We start from the raw sequence: 19,496 nt of genomic DNA, 5'->3' as shown, positions 1-19,496 counted from the left end.
ACGGGACATAACTCAGGTATGACTTTCTTTGTTTAATGAAACGCATGTCATTAACTCCTTCACTAATATCGAGCCCTGGGCTACATCACGCGACCAGTGAATAACAAGGCCCATTAATTAAATCCTTTAGGTAATTCTATTTATTTTTATAATTAAGAGCTCTAAACTTCAAATTGGCAGGGCAACAGTCTTAAATCGGCAAAATCACCGCCACATCACAAACAAGGATGATTTTTGAGCACTGTAATGACACTTTCATACAAATTCGGGGGGGGAAAAAAAAAAAAAATTAATTTTTTTTTCACAACCCACCAAAAATTTAATATATCGAAATCCTATGAGATAGACTTGAAAAAAGACGGGCCAACGTTTTTCAATTTTACCCGAACACAATCCGTTTTAATCTTCTCGAATTTTGCCAATCCATGCCGCTTTTTGGCCTCTCTGTGTTTCTTTTGAGTTCTTCTACAGTTTTAAGCCGTTATTGTGATATTTCAGTTAATACTATGGCCAGTTGGTCAGTGCCAAAATTGCCTAAATTTGCGTGACATAGCCCCTTTAACCATGAGCTATAAGTACAAGAACTTCTGAAAACCACCCAGTTCGATACAAGCATGTACGCGATGACCAGTGGGTATAAAAAAATAACTGACTGCCAATTTTTGTTTTTATAGCGACGGCCGGAGCTGGAGTATCGACCACTCAAGGTTTATTTTTTCAAAGCTTTTGTTTTGTTTAGTGGCAGAATATAGAAGAATCATTCTCAGGACTGCAAATAACAGATAATTTTCCCTATTTTTTACTAAATTGCCACGATGCCCGTCATCCGTACATACAAACATATCCTGCGATATACACAGGTTGCCGAGATTCGTCCAAAGTCTTGGAAAGCGTTACTGAACACCCCTCTGTAACAGACCCAGTGGAATCTGAACAAGTCACTGGGTTGGCCAATTTCCCGCTGGGTCGGCTTATTTGGGCTCGTTTCTTAAATAGGTTTGTTCGACAAAAGTCACACTGCAAAGTCAATGGGGAAGCATAAAAATAGGCGGGTAAAATCAAAATATTCGCTGGGTACCAGGGAGACTAAATTTTCACTGGGTAGGGGAAAATAATCCACTGGGTCGGGTTCCACTGGATCTGTTGCAGAGGGGCGTTTACTGACAAAACTACAGTATTTTTGGAAGTTAAAGAGTTTGGTTGACAATCTGTTTCATAATAATACAATTAACCTGCGGAATCTTGTCGAATATCGTCTGATTTTTAGCCAACTCGGCTAAAATAATTGTTAAATGTGTGACGAAATTCGCGACCGTGGTCGGACATGTTGTCATTTTTACCATTTTTTCATTTTGCATCAATGTCAATCATTTTGCAGACGAATTTAAATCCTTCCTTGAGCAAATTGAACAGGTCACAACTTTGATCCTTTAATATATTCTTAAATCTTTGCTGGGATGTGCCTTTGTGTCGGGCCACTTTTTTTTGTTTTGTTTGGATTAGTCGGACAAATTACCTTTTAAAACAACAACAAAAAAATATTTGCAGCCCTGGGATCTTGTCACTGCACATAATATAATCAGCAAAAACTGATAATCAACGACGATAAAACGCTAGGCTGACTACACTGTAAAAAAATAATAAATTATAATAAACAAATATTTATATAGTTCCTATCCAATTTTGCTCTTGGCGCTTTAAAATAATGTTAAAAAAATTAAGAAAAACACTACTGAATGTACAATGAAAAAATCGATGAGAATTGCTAAAATGAGCTGTGTAAATACTTAACAATTCAATATGCGCTCTAAAAGTAATGAAAAGATAAAATCACAAAGAATAACAAGTTTCGGAAGTACAGTATCTTTTCAATTTTAATATTTCGGAAGGCCGTGACTCCCGAAATAATAATCATAAAATATATCTTCATTCTTTTGTTTTGCTGCCTGATGTTGTTTTCAGGTACTGAATAATTTACCCCGTTCTATAAGAACCTGTTAAAATAACCTTCCTAATTTTAGTCGGTTAGGACTAAACCATCTGTGGTATTGATCAAATCATTTAACAAATATCCAATGTAGGTAAGATCTCAGTAGTCCGACAAAAAAACTGCACAGACCGACGTTCATCATCATCATCATCATCATCATCATCATCATCATCATCATCATCTTTGCCACATAAGAAAACTTATTCAATTTAATTTTACGCTTACTGCTTCGTCCACCATTTTATCAAGCAGGGAATGGCTATCAGAAATTTCACGTCAAACGGTGTTCAATTTATAGTGAATTATGAATGAAGTTTTGAGTTATGATGAAAGAAAGAGAACTGGGGATTGAAAAGGAACGAGGGCCAGCCTTGCCTTTTCTAGGTGTTTGGTTAGTCTGGGATAAGCGCGAGGAATTGTGAAAGAAAAAAAGGGTGGAGTTTTACTCGCCCTTCTTTGCGCTGCATCCGAACTAACCGAACGGAACCATTCTGCTCATCTTTTTGTCTTTTTCTCATTTACGTAATTTTTTTTTTATTCTCTTGGAGCCTGAGGAAGGGAACTTTTCTTTCAAAAGCTTTAATTTGTTAAAACCTTTTTTGGTGTGTTGTTGCTAGGTTGGGCTACAGTAGTTGGTACGGGTGCAGGTAGCGCTTCTCATTATAGCATCGAAAGCTGCAGCTGTTGGGAATTCGCACGAGCGGAGTTGCACATGCGCAAAAAATCTTAAGCGCTTAAGATTTTTAAGCATTGTTGGTAGCACATTCTTCGGGCGATTTTTGTTTGAAACCGAAGACTTAAAGCATGATTAGGAAACCATGGATGGGATTCACAAAGCAACGCATACCACGCCCATTTCAACGATTTATTCAACGAATAAATAGTACCCTAATTGTGTACGTGTATATTTATAAAAGACAAACTAACCCAAGCCCCAAAATGTTAATAAAATCACGATAAATATTTAAAAGTTCAAACAGTCGGTTTTGCCATTTGAACGAATTCAACGAATTAATAATACCCTAATTGTGTATATTTATAAGAGATAAACTAACCCAAGATCTAAAACAATGTCTATTAAATGAAGATAAATATTTTAAAGTCAAACAGGAGGTTTTATCCATTTGAACGGTGACATGATTATAGGGAGACAGATCACTGCCTTCTTTTCCAGCACTTCTTTCAACGAATTTCACGAATAAATAATACCCTTATTGTGTATATGTATAAGAAAAAACTAACCCAAGATCTTAAAGAATGTCTATAAATCACGATTAATATTTTAAAGTCAAACCGTAGGTTTTATCCTTTTGAATGTTGACATGATTTTAGGGAGGCAGATTGCTGTCTTCTTTCCCAGCACCTCTCACAACGAATTCAGCGAATAAATAATACCCTAATTGTGTATATTTATAAGAGAAAAACCAACCCAATATCTAGAAAAAAAAATATAAATCACGATAAATAGTTAAAAGTTCAAACAGCAGGTTTTATCCATTTGAACGGTAACATGATTATAGGGAGGCTGATCACTGCCATCTTTTCCAGTACTTCTTTCACTTTTTTCTGGCACATCCTTTGCTCTTTTGACCATCCTGCCTTAAATTGCTGTTGATAAAAATGGTCATTCTAAATTAATCATTCTAAATAAAAATGACGAACATTTCGTTTAAAGAGGGCAATATAGTCAGAGGCAACAGTCTGCATGAAAACATTGTTCTTTTTTAACCGAGTTCTCGAAGTCAATTTGCACTGACCTAGGAAAAAGAGATGTCTCGCGCAGTAGGAATTTATGAGGTGAACCATTCACGTTTCGCGTTTACACGAAGCTTAATTACCGCATTCCAGGGCCTTAAAAAATAAGGGCTTCAACAGGATTCGAACCAGTGACCTTCGTGAGGGCTTGAAAACCGTTTTGTCCTTTTTTTGCAGTGGTCCTTTCCTCATTTGCTTAACATATTAGTGGGCTCACGGTGCATGAGAATCATGTGATTCCTTATAGGTGTCATTGTACAGTTTGTTGGTGTATATTTAAAAAATATTTCTGCCTTGTTTCAAAAGAAGGTGCCCAACCGGCTAACAGAAAGGCTTGAAATTCACCAACAGCCACCCTCCCTCCCCCTGAGGTCCCCTACAAATCTGCTAGACCAGGGGGCTAGGTGGAGTGCCTAGCCATCCCCGGTGATAGCCAAGCTGCCACATGCCTGCAGCTGGCTGCCAAACACAAGACAATTATCATTAAAATACCATGACATAGCTGTGAGTGGCAAAGTCTGGTGAAAATGACGCAAAAAACTCCACTATGCCCACCCTCCTAGCAAGCCAGCAATTCAACCCCTGACCCTGGGCTCCCTAGGGCTGCTAGCTCAACCACTCAGCTACCCGGCACAACCTTCCAAGACGTTGCCTCCCTCAATTTTTTTCTCGCGGCGGCCCCCATAGATTTTTATAATTTTGTTGTGATCTCCATGATCTTTATAACGGGGATGCACCATAACAGATAACTTCCCATCTTCATGCATGCTGCTTACCAGAGCAGGGAATGTCATCATTACATCCTGCAGTTTTAGGCGGTTTGACTGTGTTTTCACATAAGACTTTTTCCACCGGAATAAATGTACCATCGATGTTCAGTCTTTTGCAGTTCAGAGAGCGAGTCATAATGCCACCTTCACATGTCTTGGAACACTGCAAACGAACGTAAAAGGTAAGTAAAATACCAAGTAAAACTGTGTGGTCATAGTTCATCGTCATCGTCCTCATCATCATTATCATCATCATCATCATCATCATCATCATCATCATCATCATCATCAAGTTCATCGTTCTTTTTACTTTTAATTGGCCTTTTGTCTATTTTCTGTGCTTCTCAAATATTACAAAGCATATATCTCTAGTATCTTTTCCCACCCAGGAGTATTAATGAGTACCGGTGCTCACAAAATGCTGGATAGTATCCTGCGATAAACTAGCTCCTCATTCATGGCAAGCAGCAGTTTTCTGTTCCCCTCAACTCAAACTAGACTTTAGCCAATATGCAACGGAAAGGCATAACTTTACAATAAATTTGTTTTTTCATGTCGTCTCCCTTTAGCGCGGACACCTGTCCAAGGTATCCAGAGTGTGGACCTTTACAGAACTTTGAAGGGAGAAGAGAAGGGTGAAGCATCAAAGAGTGCACACATTTAACAATAATAATGTAAGAAACTTTTAAAGAATCCACGTACCTCTCCCCACGGCGAAGGAACCCATTCTGCAGGACATGCGTCTTTAAAACAGGCTTTCTGGAGCTCTGTTGGTTTTGGTCCCTTGCAGCTGTCTCCACTCACGGTTTCGTAGTCTCCTGGGTTACGAAGTTTTATTCTGCAGGACAGTTTGCGCGTCATTACACCACGTCCACATGTCTTTGAACAGGAGCTCCATCCAGTAAGGTGCCATCTGTTTATAAGACAGGCACATAGCGTAATTAAAATCGTTTTTTCAAGGAGCAGTAAGTTGTTAAGAGAAATTGACCATCGTAAGTTCTAGCAGCGTTACTATTTTTATGGTGTAACATACTCTGCTGGACAAGCTTGGGTGTTACATGACATCTCATCTTGTGGCTTCTCAGATCGTTTTTCACAGATTGCATCCGCAACTATTGATTGATCATCCTTTCGTTTGCACTTTACTTCACGAGTTTTCCTTCCTTGAAAGAAACAAGTAGAAAATAACCCATTTCAATTCACACAAGGTCTCTTATCAAGTCAAAAATTTTCAACTTTCAACTTTATTGCTTCCATCACCTATTACAATATTCACTATAAATCGCCTAATATTACTATTTTGTTGATACAAAACAAGTGATGAGGCAGTCTATAGAAAAGCAAAAAAATGCTTGAAATTATAGATCCCTAATTAGACATTAATCAACTGTAATTTACAATTTTGTACCGAAAAAATAGCACACCAATTTCCAAAAAAAACTGTTACGTTCCCTTTTCGCAATATTGGGTATCATATATTTGCCACTTAGCAAAATCTTTTATACATCGCGGCCTCATTTACTTCTTAGAGCTCCAAAAAGTAGTGTGTTTTTTTTTTTACTAAAAGCGCTATTTCATGTCTAAATAGCTGCTGACGGCATTACATTTTAGGTTGTGGTGCAGTGCTAAGTGATACAACAAGCCCGAAACATGATGTCGTAACTATTTGGGAGTGAGTAGTGGGTGCTCATGAGACTAAAAAAAAAATGGGCGTGCATGGTTCTGTGGCGTTTTGGTTTTCCTAAAGAAAAGTCATAATTTTGTGGACTTTTAAAAATAGATCAGTTACTTATGCTGCTGTGCATTCAGTATTATGTGAGTACGAATAAATAGGTACCTTGGACGTACATAAGGTTATTGTCTTTGTACGTGTGACGTGTTGCGCAGTTTACACTTTTTTGCTTAAAACAAAAATAAGTCCTCAATACATAGGCGTGTCTAGACCGTTGTCAGTATCAGATAGAGATGGCCAAACATAAATACGCATTGCAGACCAAATTTCACTTTTTACCTCCAGCACAGTCCTCGGAGCACACTGACCATCCTGTCTTCTCGTCAATGATCCATTCAACGTCGTTTGAACTGATCTCTGACTTTTGTGATTTTAAATATTCACACACGATCCCTTTGTTTTTACGGCCTTTGTAAACAAACTATAAACAATGTTCAAAATTCATATAAAAATAGTGCAATTATGAATGTAAAAAACAGAAACTTAAGGGAGAAGGGATTCATTTCTTTAAAATCAACGTTTTTGTTGAACTGTATTGAACTAATCACAATTGTGTGAAACACGTTCTTCTATTTAAGGTACCTTTAAGGTACCGCAAGGTCTAAATAAAGATTTCTGTAACGGCATACATAAGAAAGTTTTATTTCTAGTCAATATTGTGATGGGCATTTGGTAAGACGCTTCATGAAATTTGCACTCGGCGCCTTTTTTAATGAAATCCTTTATTACATTTACTGTTACTAATGGGTTCTTATAATACCCTCGCTCCGTTGTTTGTGGACAACGTATAGTATATATTTGGTAGCGGATCCGACATTTTACATTGGAAAGCGCTGCAAAGTTTAAAGATTTTTTTGAATGTTGCTATGTGAGAAAATACTTTGTGGTGTATATATTACATATATTAAAAAGTATATATTACATGTATTCCAACACTATTCTGCGGATATTTCTGAAGCGAGAACTTTATTGGATTCACTACCAATTCTTCGAAGTGAGTTTCTTAGTTGAGTTTGTTGTGCTGTGATAAATTTGGGACTCCTCAGAAAATTTGTTGAATAATGATGCTGCTTTGGACCTCTTGGGCTTCCTATCATACTGGCGATAACCCGCGCGTTTTCTCAGGGTAATACTGTTAGTTAGGGGTCGTTTCGATATATATTAAACTTTTGATTGCCACGCGAGAATATGATAGTCTTACTTCTTACCATGAATCTGAGGGGTTGGTTAATTGGCCCAGGAATGTATAAAAATTCTTTGCGCGACTTTTTACCATGAATGATTGTACTACCAGCTGCATAGAACTTCTTTCTAGCCCTTGGCGGTTTTATGAGGTACTTTTTCTTGGCATCTTGTACGCCTAACAGTAAAAAAATCACGTTGTAATGCAAATAAGACAATTGTTAACACTAAAACACATAGACATACCTATTTTCCCGCCTACCCTACCCTTCCTACCTACCTACCTACCAACCAACCTACCGACCTACTTACCTGCCTGGCTGGCTGGCTACCTACCTACGTAGGTACGTAGGTACGTACCTACGTACCTACCTACCTACCAACCAACCAACCTACCGACCTACCTACCAATCAACCTACTGACTAACTTACCTGCCTGGCTGGCTACCTACCTACGTACCTTCGTAAGTGAGGCAGGCAGGCAGGCAGGCAGGCAGGCAGGCAGGCAGGCAGGCAGGCAGGCAGGCAGGCAGGCAGGCAGGCAGGCAGGCAGGCAGGCAGGCAGGCAGGCAGGCAGGCAGGCAGGCATTAGGTACCCACAGTGCCTACGCTCGGATTGTTGTGCCTTATTTTTGTTTTTAATGAGACACAAGTTATTGGAGGGAAGAGGTTACTAAGTCGTGATTCAGAAAAGTTATACTTATGTATTCAAATTTTTTCCTGGTCACATTTCGTTATAAGCGACCATGCCATTGAATACGGCTTTTTACACCTGATTTTTACATCTGTAAGTAAGGCAGTTCAAAAAGCTTTTCAAGTCGTTTTTATACCTTATAGATCACGTCATAATTATATTTAATCTATTTTTCCAGATGTGTAACAATTTAATCGTTTTACCTGTGAACGCTTGGGTTATTGGCGCAACATAAATATTTTCTTTATTATTATTTTATTAGTTATTTAACTAAAGGAATACACAATCAAAACAGTTCTCACCTATAATATTTTTATTAGGAACCTTCTCGTACACATGAATTCGTTTTGATCCCGCCGGCACAACACACATTAGATCCGCCCTTTTCACTTCTATGTTTATAAACAAAGAATAATTAAGTTCGAAAGTTACCAGCTTAGAGTAACTATATTTTGGTACGACAGAAATTAGCGGTCATACCATCTTATCCAATCAATTTTGTCAGTTCGCGTTATTTGAGGCAAGTCGTCCCATGGCGACAACCAGTGGGAGAGAAAGAATTAAAGGAGTAACGTCACGGACAACGCATCTTGAAAAAATGGGCACGTATTTTTCAAGTTTCCCATTCGTAATCTGTCTTAATCTTCGTCAGTTGAAACCATCCTTGTTTATTTTCGGGCCTTTATTATTCCTTTGTTGTTTTTCTATGTTAGAAAACTACTATGTTGAGGTTTCCTTTAATTTGAGAGTAATCAGAAAAATAACTTAAAATATCGTGACATTGCTCCTTTAAGTCAAGTAACACAGACAAGCTATGGGGGAGATGCAGAGGCCTCATGGCTAGGCTGTTGGACTCTGCATTAAAGGGTCCGAGTTCAAGCCCTGACTGGGGTGAATATGTTGTGTTCTTGGGCAAGACACTTGTGCCTCTCTTCACCCAGAAGTGTGAATGGGTGCCTGGGGCGAATTGTTGGGGCAACCAAATAAAAATCTTGAGGGTAACCCTTATGAAAAGCATGCATCATGAATGAAAAACTTTATTTAGATGTTAGGGTTGTTTAGCTTTATAAAAGTCACTATCATTCCATCCGAGAGAGTAGCAACACCCACAGTCGCTTCATACTGACCACATTAACCGAAGTTAAGAGCCGGAAATTGATGACTTACCATTACCAAAGCCAAGCCAGTTTTTCTGAACATATCTATGAATATCTAGTGTATTTTGTTACCTTTCTTTCGCCAATTTTTAGTGTATGTTTCTATCACTTGAGTACATGTGGTGCTGTCCCCATTGCAGACTCCACAACGATCAAACGAGAATCCAGACCCGATCTCATAGTCACATCCTACGGGCTATAAATAGAAATTACGTCATTTATACGCTGATGTCTGCAAACATTAAGAAATATTTGTAAACTGTTGCAATGTGTACACGCAAAATGTATCATGATGTTTGTCATATTTTTCTGTAGTTTGCAATTAAGTAATTATATTTATATCAGGTTGTTCCCAGTTAATCTTCAAGTGAAGCCACATAGTCTGGTGGCTAAAAACGTTATCAGCGTTTAAGGTCCGTGGAATACCTCCCCCACGGCATGGAAAGAAAGGTTTTCGCTTCGTATCCGTAAAAATATATACGCGCACCGCTCGCTTTTATAGCTAAGCACCTAGGGCGGATTCGTGATTGCTCTCCTAAGTGACGATATATCCCAAAATGGACAAATATTTAGGACTCCGACGGAGTTTAACATCATACCATGCACTTTCCACCAATACAAATATCCTTCACGTTTTCGTTACGGTATTGACATCTTGTTCCGTTCTTCACTAGACCCTTGAGATAAGCTAAGTGTTTTATTCGGCAATACAATTTGCATGCATCTGAAAGAAAAGAAAAGAAAAGAATGTTCTATCGCGCTAGCAGGGCAAGTTTGTATTCGCGGGGCTTGCGCCAGCATTAACACCCTCGTTAGTTATAATAAATTTGCACCAAAACTCTGTCCCACTTTGCTAGTTTGATACAGTTCATGCAATGCGTTTAATTACTCTGTCTGGCTTAATATCATTAGCAAAGAAAACCAGTGAATGTTATTTTTCATTTGTTTTCAGCTATTCTCTTGTTTGCCCTGTTCTATTCAGAAAAGCCCGCTGTCATACTGCATCTTTTTTTTAACAGTCGCAGTCCCAAAGGCACTCTGAGATCCTTTTTTAAATTCAAAATGTGGTCCAAGCCACTCGCGAACGTCTTTTTGTGTCAGCATGGGACCATAAGTTGACGTTCTTTGCCTAGCAACTAATTTGATTGCGAGGTTGCTCAGTAAATTTTCGGAGACTGAATTCGGACCGAAAAGGCATTTTTGTCCCAGTCCAAAATGATTAATTAATTAATGCTTTTTCTTACCGTCTCCTCCCCTGTAATATGCGATAAATTTGGCGTTCATAGCTTGGCACTGAACATCTCGGTATGTTTTGGAGCCAGCTGGACAAGGCTGTGGGAGCATTTATCAGACAGTAATTAACTAAGTTTATTTTTTACGGAAAGGGAGCCAGACATTGCTTTGTACTTTCTGGGCCCTTTTTCTTATTAGAGTGTTTTAAGAGCGTGAAGACAGATATATAAAATATTATAGAAGTGAAATGAACGGAAATATAACCTTTGGCAGCCTGCACTTGTACAGCAAACGTGCGTGTTGTGGAGAGTGAAGTAAAGATGGGGCAAAGACAAAATACAAGCACAAAAAAAGCGCAGAGAATATTTCTCGTTTACCCAAAAAATCTTTCACAGCCAATAAAAGAGGAAATGTAGTTCATGAAAAGTGAGAAATTCCTACCTCCCTACTGCAGATCCTGGGAATTCCTCTAGTCTCACCCTCACAATCTTCTCCTCCATTCTGGGGTCTAAAAACAATAAAACAATCTCTATCACAAGTTATCTGAAGGTGGACGCGAATTTGAGTGTCAGTTAATGCTCATGTTAGTGGGTGCCTCAGGCTGTCTATCATCTTTACGACTTCAAAGCTATCACAAAGCAGAAATGCTATCAAATGATAAATTGATACCAACGCCAAACTTAACCTCTATTGATTATTTGAAGTACAAACGCCAAAAAAGCATTTTTGCATGAAGTACAATTTGATAAAAGAAAACATAGAACTAATAACCGGTTGCCATGAAATCGTCAAATTTGGAAATCAAGTCAGTGACTCTAACTTAAAATGTTGCCAGGAAAATGACTCAATAGGATGAAGTTAAAGGTAGTCGATTATCCATTTAAAGAAAAACTCAAGCTAATTTGATCAGTGGGTAGAATATACCACGCAAAAACAAGAATGGAGAATATTGCAATGCACTTCTTGATTTTAAAAGAATTTTAGATATACCGTGGATTTGTACAGGTTCTTGTTCTCCACTGTATTCCTCCTCCACATGTTTGTGAACAGGACGAGTAGGAACTCCATTTACTCCACCCTCCATTTACTATCTGGGAACCGTCGTAAACACACTCTCCGCTTATGCACCACTGTAGTAAAGGAACGTTATATGAATATGTCAATAAAAATAATATAAATTTCATGCGTCTGAAGAAATGGCTGTTGTGTTGGTTGACCGCTATTTGCAATAATGTCAAGTGAATGATTTGTTTTCTTTCTTGAGGCGCACAAAACGCTTTTTATTTAATTTTTATTGCTATAACGTTACGCAATCATAGCTGTTTACAAATAGTAGTAATAGGGGAGTCAAATGAATAACACCTCAGAATTAACCGCTTTTATCGCAGCTGGAGTTCGTTTTTTGGCAAGTTTTAATGAGTCACGGTAAATTCCCCGACTTTGTTTACCCACGCGGAAAAAACAAAATTTGCATACCATGTTCAGGCAAGCCCTTGACATGTGCAAACATGCCCTTGACTGTCACGTCACGCAAAATACACACTGAAGTAGACGCTTTTTTCACAGCCGGTGTTTTGTTATTGGCGATGAGTCATGATATTACAACGTCTAAAAATATCATTCGGGTAAACCCCCGACACCCACGCACAAATTTGCATGCCCCAAATCCTCGCTCGCGGCTTCATGTAAAACAATTGAACATTTGCGGACATTGAAATATACACAAATATGGGCAGAGGAAGAAGTGGAGTTTGCTAACTTAAGTGGAAAAAAAACTTGAAAAGGTTTATTGGAACCCCTTCAAAAGTCTTTAAAAACGAAAAAGTTTCAAAAGAAAACAATCAAACAGTGATTTTATTGTCAGAAGAGGCGATCGCGCAGTTGAAAACTTTTGACAAAGGGCTTGTCGCAAACCTCTTGACAGGAAATTGACTCTTTTAAAATTTTTTTTTTTGTACGTCTTAATATTTACTAGAAATTATTAAATTTAACAAACCTGTTTTTGTATTTATTGCTCCGTTTCTATTTGCAATTGCGGCCAAAATTTTGTCTCCTTTTGATGCTTCTAATGAAACGTCCTGTTTTTGGAAATTAGACTCGGTTGGACTGACTGTGGCTGACCCCCTTCCACCATCTTTTTTTGAACCTTAATAAACACCTGTACTTCATCATTTACAATATTATCATCTTTTTTACTTTCAATAAAAACTGCCATTCTTCAATTATTCCATCAACGGGCATAATAAAGTAATTTAAATTAAAATTAAATTTAACCAAATAAAAAACAACAGAACTTGAGCCAAAACCACCCCCAAGAGTAGTTGTACCATCTGTTCCATCATAAAAACCGTTTATGACAAAATTTTTGTCTTTTTTTAGAAAATAGTTTTTTAACTCGTATCCATTCATATCAACCGATTTGTTTCTAACAAAAGGTCTCCACCTGAAAAAGTAAAAGGCTTTTCAAAAACATCGCTTGGCACATCTGACTGATAACCTTTTACACCATAAGCAATTAAATAAGCTTGCTCACTTGCTTTTGACCCAAAGTAACCAGGATTTGTGATGTCAAGAAAAATTTTGTCGTCTAACCAAGACGGATCTTTTTGTGAATGAATAATTGTTCGCATATATTTTGGACTGTGATTGTTAAAGCGTTTTGTATGATAATTAACAGTGTTTCCCCCAAAAGGTGACGAAGCACTTAAACTCCAGTTAAGATCACTTTCAGGAAAGAAAAATTCAACGCAAAGAGTGTAATCACCAGGGAACAAGCCAGTGAGGCCGATTTTAAATCTTGAATTGAAACTGTCTCCAGATTTTAGTAAATTAAAACGAAAAGCGCTTCTGTTAACTAAGTGAACACCAGAGTTAAAATTGTTAACAGTTGTTAATGAGTCAAAATTTGTAACTCCTGTAAAAGAAGATGCTGAAAAAAACAAATGAGAAAACAGATTTTCTTTTGTTCCTGAAGAAATTGTGTGAGTTCCAACATATTTTTTCATTGATGTTAAGTTTACAGCGTCTTGGTCACCAACAGGATTTGCGAGCTGTTTGATTGAATGGTCGTTCATTACCAAATTTTGATTAACAACACCCATTTGTCCAGGGTCACCTTTTACTCCAGCGGGACCTTGAGGACCGGCAGGGCCAGTTGGGCCAGCATCTCCTTTTGGCCCTTTTGTTCCAGCAGGGCCAGTATGCCCAGCAGGCCCTGTGGCACCAGCGGGCCCAGTTGGACCTGTTTCACCTTTTGGACCAGCAGGGCCTGCAGGACCAGTTGCACCTACGGGGCCAGCAGAGCCAGTTGCACCTTGGGGTCCTTGTGGACCAGCAGGACCAGTAAAGCCAGTTGGGCCGCTGTCACCTTTATCACCTTTTTGTCCACCAACACCTTTTGAGCCAGTTGGGCCAGTGGGGCCGGGAGGACCAGTGTCGCCTTTTGGGCCAGCAGGGCCAGTTGGACCACGAGAACCTTGAGGACCAGCAGGACCAGTAGGTCCTTGGGGACCTTGGGGGCCAGTGTCGCCTTTATGACCAGCAGGGCCAGGCGAACCTCTTGGACCGGGGGGCCGGGAGGGCCAGTTGTTGATGAGCTGTCTGAAGGATGCCCTGTGTCTCCGTTGAAAGCTCCCATTTATATATATTCGTCAAAATTTTTTTTTGTTATTTTTTTTGGCCTGTCGTGATATAAAAAAGAGAATTTTGTTTTTGTTGCAAGATCAAGCAGATTTCTGTTTATTCCAAGCTCATCTGCAATACGGTTATTTTCTCTTGGAAGAAAAGAAAAAATGCAAAAATGGCTGCAATTGTCACGAATATTTTTTGGAACTTTGAAAAAACATTGAGAAAGATAAATGACGCTGCATTGCCGATGCCTTCCATTTATGAAGTAATTGATTATTTCGTTTTGATTGCTTTCGCAAACCATGTCGTCAAATATGACTATTTTTTGGTTATCGTCTGTAAGATCTTCAAGTGGAATGACGTCGTCTGATGCTTCGATAACTTCATAACCAGTTTCTGGATTAACTCTTTTTTCAAAATCCTCGAGAATCAACTGGTACTTTTCTTGATGAAGGTTTTTTGCGCAAAGATAAATCTTGTCGTAAACTAAAAGCTCATAAAGCATGTGTAAAAGAATGTTTGTTTTTCCAGAGTTGCTTGGGCCACAAACAAGCATGCGAAAGGTGTCTGATGGCATGCTTGGATGCCCTTGTTTGAAATTACTTTGCGAAGAAAAATCAGGATCGTAATTTGGAATCTTCATTTTTTTGTTGATTATATATATACGCGAAAAGATGTCGATGAAAAAATGGCAAACACTTGCTGAAAAAAAGGCCGCTGTTGAGCGTCAAAATGACAAAATACTTACTGCAATGAAAAACAAAGCTATTGAAAAAGAATTCGGACAGCTTTCAGGTGAGGAGGTATTTAAACCGCTAACACGAAGGCTTGACCGCGCCTTTACCAAGCAAATAAAAACCGATGCTGAAGAAGGTCCAAACTATAACATGGATGATTTCGATCTTTATAACCCATTTGGTGAAGATTTCAGGCCAGATGTGGAAACACCCCCACCAACTCCGCCGCCGTCACCAGAAGTACCTGACTATTCGATGGTTGAATCTGACCAAGATTTCGAAGAGGAAACTCCAACATCATCACCACCATTAACATCATCACCAGCCCCACCTCTTGCGGAAAAGGAAGATGATGATGATGATGATGATGATGATGATGCAGAAGGTGATGATGTTGCAGAAGGGGGTGATGCAGCAGAAGGTGATGATGCAGCAATGCCGCCGCTTGACTTGTCTCAGTCGGTTGAACGAGCCAAATGGGGAACACCACAAAAACCAGGAATCGAGGGATCAGAATCAACTGACCTGCAGGTGCTAAACAGTATGTTGACAAAAAATGTAAACAATCCCGGCTATGTTGTAAAAAGTCCGAAATCAAAATTTTACGGTTACACTCTTTCAGACATAAAAAAAGCGCGAGACGAAATTTTAGAAAGAAGGGGGGGAAAGAAAGCAAAATCTTCTTTATTTTTTGAAAAAGAACCACCAGATCAAGAGGGAAGTGGTGTTGTTGATGTAAATGCTCTTGTTGACAGACTTTATATAAGCATCGGTTCCATTAAGGCGGGTAACACTTCAAAAAAGTTGCTAAGACAAATAGTGATATTGCTGCAAATGTTAACAAAACAAAAAGTGCTGACAACAGAAGAATCAAAAAAAATTTTACAACGTATAATATAACAACATAAGATGAAACATCTTAACCTTTTGCTCAACTCCTCGATTGCAAAAAAGATTGATGCAAGAAATGAACCTCACAACTTTCAAATTTTCTTTGATCCGCCAATCGATTTAGACGCTTTCAAAAGGTACAAAGCCGCTCTGAATGAGCTAGTAACAATGAGCTATTCTTGGTTTAATGTTTCAGAAAAATATGATAATAACAAATTTAAATGGAAGAAGAAAAGTGACGCCGAGTGGACCCTTGTTACTTTGCCTGACGGAATGTACGATTATAAAGACCTGAATGACGCTTTTCATCTCATACAGGAAAAACTGATGATTCAAAAAACATTTTCGAACTCTATTTTTATACAACGACATACAGGGTCACGATTCTGATTGCAAACGATTACGAGCTTGATTTGAGCGAAGGTGATTTTTCAGAGCTCCTAGGTTTTGACAAAAAAATTTTGAATGACACGACCAACGTGGGTGTTCGTGTTCCGGACTTGACAAGAGGGGTAGACTGGATTTATATTCACTGCGACCTCATTTCAAGAGCTGTTGACAATATTGCAGACGATGTTTTGTACACGCTGTCAACCGCGACTCTTGACATTTCTTACCCATTTTCAAAAGAACCTTATCGTCTTTTATGGCATCCGGTTGACAAATACCGAATTAACTCGATAAGAATCAGAATTAGTGATGGAAATGGAAATGACCTTTTTCTGAATGATCAACCGGTTGCTTTAAGCATAATTATCGAAGAGGATGAATGATTTTTGAGAAAAGTATAGGATGAATCACCCAAGCGAGTGGACGAGGTTTTACAACAGAGGCCGATACAGATATCGGCACAAAGGAACAGGGGTTGTCAGAGATACTTTAATGGCTATCGGAAAACGCTTTGCAAAAAGCGGAAAAAAAAGGCAGAAGAGGCTGTCAAACAAGCAGCTGAAAAAACAGCTGAAAAAGCGGCTGAAAAAGCTATTGAAAAAACGGTTGAAACCACCCAAAAAGTTGCTGAGCGTGGCGCGGAAAAAATTCAGCAAGTTCTGAAAAGAAAAAAAAGTCTCTTACCTGAGTCAAAAAAAAAGCTTGAAGACTTGATGAAAGAAAAAGAACTTAACCAAACATCGAGAAAAAAGCTTGAAAATCTTTTAAGAAGAAAAGAAGCAAGGTTGCAGGTAAACCGAATCGTTTCAGAAAATTAAAATTTTTTTGCGGATATATATATACCGGGCTTTGGGAGCGATGTTTAGAAGCGGGAAGTTTTTGGAAAAAACTGAGTTTGTGCGGTTTGGGCTAGACAAGCCAATCAGCCTTCCTGGAAATAATCAGCACCAGACAAAAACTGGCTACAAATTTTCTGTAACCGACAGAAACAACTGGTACGACTGGTACAACGCTTACATCCGAGCAGATTTCACCTTCGAAGTGACTGCAGATGGGGCTGCTGTTGACGGGGACACCGCGGTCGGCTCCTATCAATGGATCTTTTTCTTTGATAAATAAACTTGTGGTCAAATCTGCGGGAAAACCTCTCTATAACGTTGACAACATTCACAAGCTGATATTTATCAAAAACTTGTTGGATTATTCTGATGACTTCGCTAGAAGTGTGGCGAAAAGCCAGTTTTGGTATCTTGATGCCGATGATGGTACTCGTACAGCAGCGGCTTCAGACAACCCTGGAATCCGTCAAAGGGGGTTGTTAGCCCACGGGGGTGCAACGGTCAACACTATTATTCCTCTGAACAGGTACTCTTTTTTCGAAGAGCTCAGTGACAAGCTATTGCCCCCAATGCAGCTTGAGTTTGAAATACAGCTTCAGTCTGATGAAGAGATGATTTGGCAGGCAGCCGATGGTACAAACAGGCGAATTGTTGTAAGAACCCTTGAGCTGTGGGTTCCAATGCTTCGGTTTACGAGCGAAGGGCAAATGCTTGCGAACGAAGACTTTTTGAAACCAAGAAAGTGGGCTTACATGAGTGAAATGGTGCAGCCCAGCAGCAGCCGACGTGATGCCTTTGGAACTTGGCAGATAAATCCTGGAATTCAAGCCGCAAAGCACGTTTTCATCTTCATCCAGCAGAGCCGAAAAGTGAACGCTCTCACCCAGAACCCGTACTTTTTTGACACTTTCGACATTGATGGAGATGACTCAGCAAAGCTCGCCACTTGCAGGCTGCAGTACGGTACTTCTCAGTTTTATCCTGAGCTGGAGTATGACGAAAATTTCAAGCTGCGAATCCTCAACGACGTGATGAATTACCGTTACCGAAAGAATGATTACAATACAGGAGTTCAGCTGCAGACAAGCAACTTTAGCACACTTTACCCTTTTCTTTACTTCGACCTTCGAGAAAATAAAGAAAACTTGACAAACGACCCGCAGCAGATGGTTTTTCACTACAGGCTTAACGAAGCGGCAAATCCCCACGATTACACGATATACGCCGCTATTTTGTACGAAACCGAAATGGTTCTGAGGCCGGTGGGTAACGAACTGGTTGTGGTTTAAATTTTTTTCACAAAATATATACACGATGACTTCTTACCACCCGCGTAAGGTCGTGCTTTCTGATGGGCAAAAAGAAAGCCTCGCCAAGGCGTTTTCGAACAAAACAGCAATTACACTAAGACTAAAGTACGAAGACATTGCAGAAGGAGATGGAAACACTTTGCATCTGACAGCGCGGCAAATCACAAAAATTCAGCAAGCCGTTAGCGATAAAAGGGGAGTTGATCTGAAAATGAGCAAAACGCAGATCAAAAACTCACTCAAACTTGTCAAGGCCGCGGTTCTTGGTAAAGGGTTGCAGGTAAAACCAAAAGGTGGTAATGGCATGAGGGTCCGGCCTTCAGATGTGATGCGGCGCCCGCCCCCATTTATTGGAACTTGAAAAAAAAAAGAATTTTGAGGACGTTCCTTTAACTGATTTTGACCTGCTTGCCTGGTGCGATTATCTTAAAATACCGATAAAAGGTGTTTTTTCAAGAAACGAATTTTTGCCAAAAAACCACTCCCCCTGCATAATCAACCTGGGCGACTTGGGTGGCCCTGGCACCCATTGGGTTTGTTGCTTTAAAGAAATAGAAAGCTACGAGTACTTTGACTCTTTCGGTTTGCCTCCCCCCGCAGAATGGGAAAATGATCTTGTTCTTAAGGGCAAAAAAAGCTTTTTGCGAAACGACAACCAGCTTCAGTGGGAACAAAGCGTGCGCTGTGGCTACTACTGTTTGCTTTTTTTAAACGAACGAAACAAAGGGCGGTCGTTTAAAAAAATTCTTGAAATGTTTTCTGACGATTTGTTGAAAAACGAGGCTGTGGTCAAAAGGTATTTTTTACGTCAAGTATAGAATGGAGGTGTATTGCGTTAAAGAGAGACGATTTACTTCTAACTTGCCCGGCAGTGAAAAAGTGGTGATTACCAAAAACGGCCGAAACATGCTGAAAGTCAAATGCGCAAGTTGCGGCATCACCAAGACAAGGTTTCTTTCAAAAAGCCAGAGCGGCAAGCCGCGCTTACCCCAGTTGACAAAATCGCCGAGGGCGCAAGCATGTTTTTGTCTGGCCTCTCTCCCACGTTCGCGACCGCGGCCGCCAAACTTGCGGGGCAAGCCTTTAAAGGGGTACAAGACAATGTTGCATATTTTCGAAGCACATAATTGAACAAAAAAATAAAAACTTAAATGGAAATCCAAAAAGTTTACTGCGTGAAAGAAAGGCG

The 19,496-nt window shown here is 39.4% G+C and overlaps 1 protein-coding gene across 3 annotated transcripts in view; it reads right to left on the bottom strand.

Moving 5' to 3' along the window:
- Positions 1–3,320: 3,320 nt before the first annotated feature.
- The window catches only part of LOC144662297 (A disintegrin and metalloproteinase with thrombospondin motifs 18-like), a 27,385-nt gene continuing 11,209 nt past the window's right edge, over positions 3,321–19,496 (bottom strand). For all 3 annotated transcript variants that reach the window (XM_078523079.1, XM_078523081.1, XM_078523080.1), the window contains 12 exons: positions 11,504–11,643; positions 10,955–11,021; positions 10,525–10,612; positions 9,880–10,004; positions 9,353–9,476; positions 8,426–8,515; positions 7,456–7,607; positions 6,527–6,668; positions 5,549–5,678; positions 5,218–5,428; positions 4,522–4,678; positions 3,321–3,598 (listed from right to left, as the gene is read on the bottom strand). In XM_078523079.1, coding sequence (XP_078379205.1) covers positions 3,591–3,598; positions 4,522–4,678; positions 5,218–5,428; positions 5,549–5,678; positions 6,527–6,668; positions 7,456–7,607; positions 8,426–8,515; positions 9,353–9,476; positions 9,880–10,004; positions 10,525–10,612; positions 10,955–11,021; positions 11,504–11,643 — 1,434 coding nt within the window. In that variant the 3' untranslated portion in view covers positions 3,321–3,590. The remainder of the gene's footprint in view (positions 3,599–4,521; positions 4,679–5,217; positions 5,429–5,548; positions 5,679–6,526; positions 6,669–7,455; positions 7,608–8,425; positions 8,516–9,352; positions 9,477–9,879; positions 10,005–10,524; positions 10,613–10,954; positions 11,022–11,503; positions 11,644–19,496) is intronic.

This window comes from Oculina patagonica, chromosome 8 (genome assembly GCF_052425735.1).
Source record: "Oculina patagonica isolate OP01 chromosome 8, crgOcupat, whole genome shotgun sequence".
Taxonomy (NCBI): Eukaryota; Metazoa; Cnidaria; class Anthozoa; order Scleractinia; family Oculinidae; genus Oculina; species Oculina patagonica.
The sequence above is the reverse complement of the archived record's forward strand: the minus strand, read 5'-3'. Positions and strand labels throughout refer to the sequence as shown.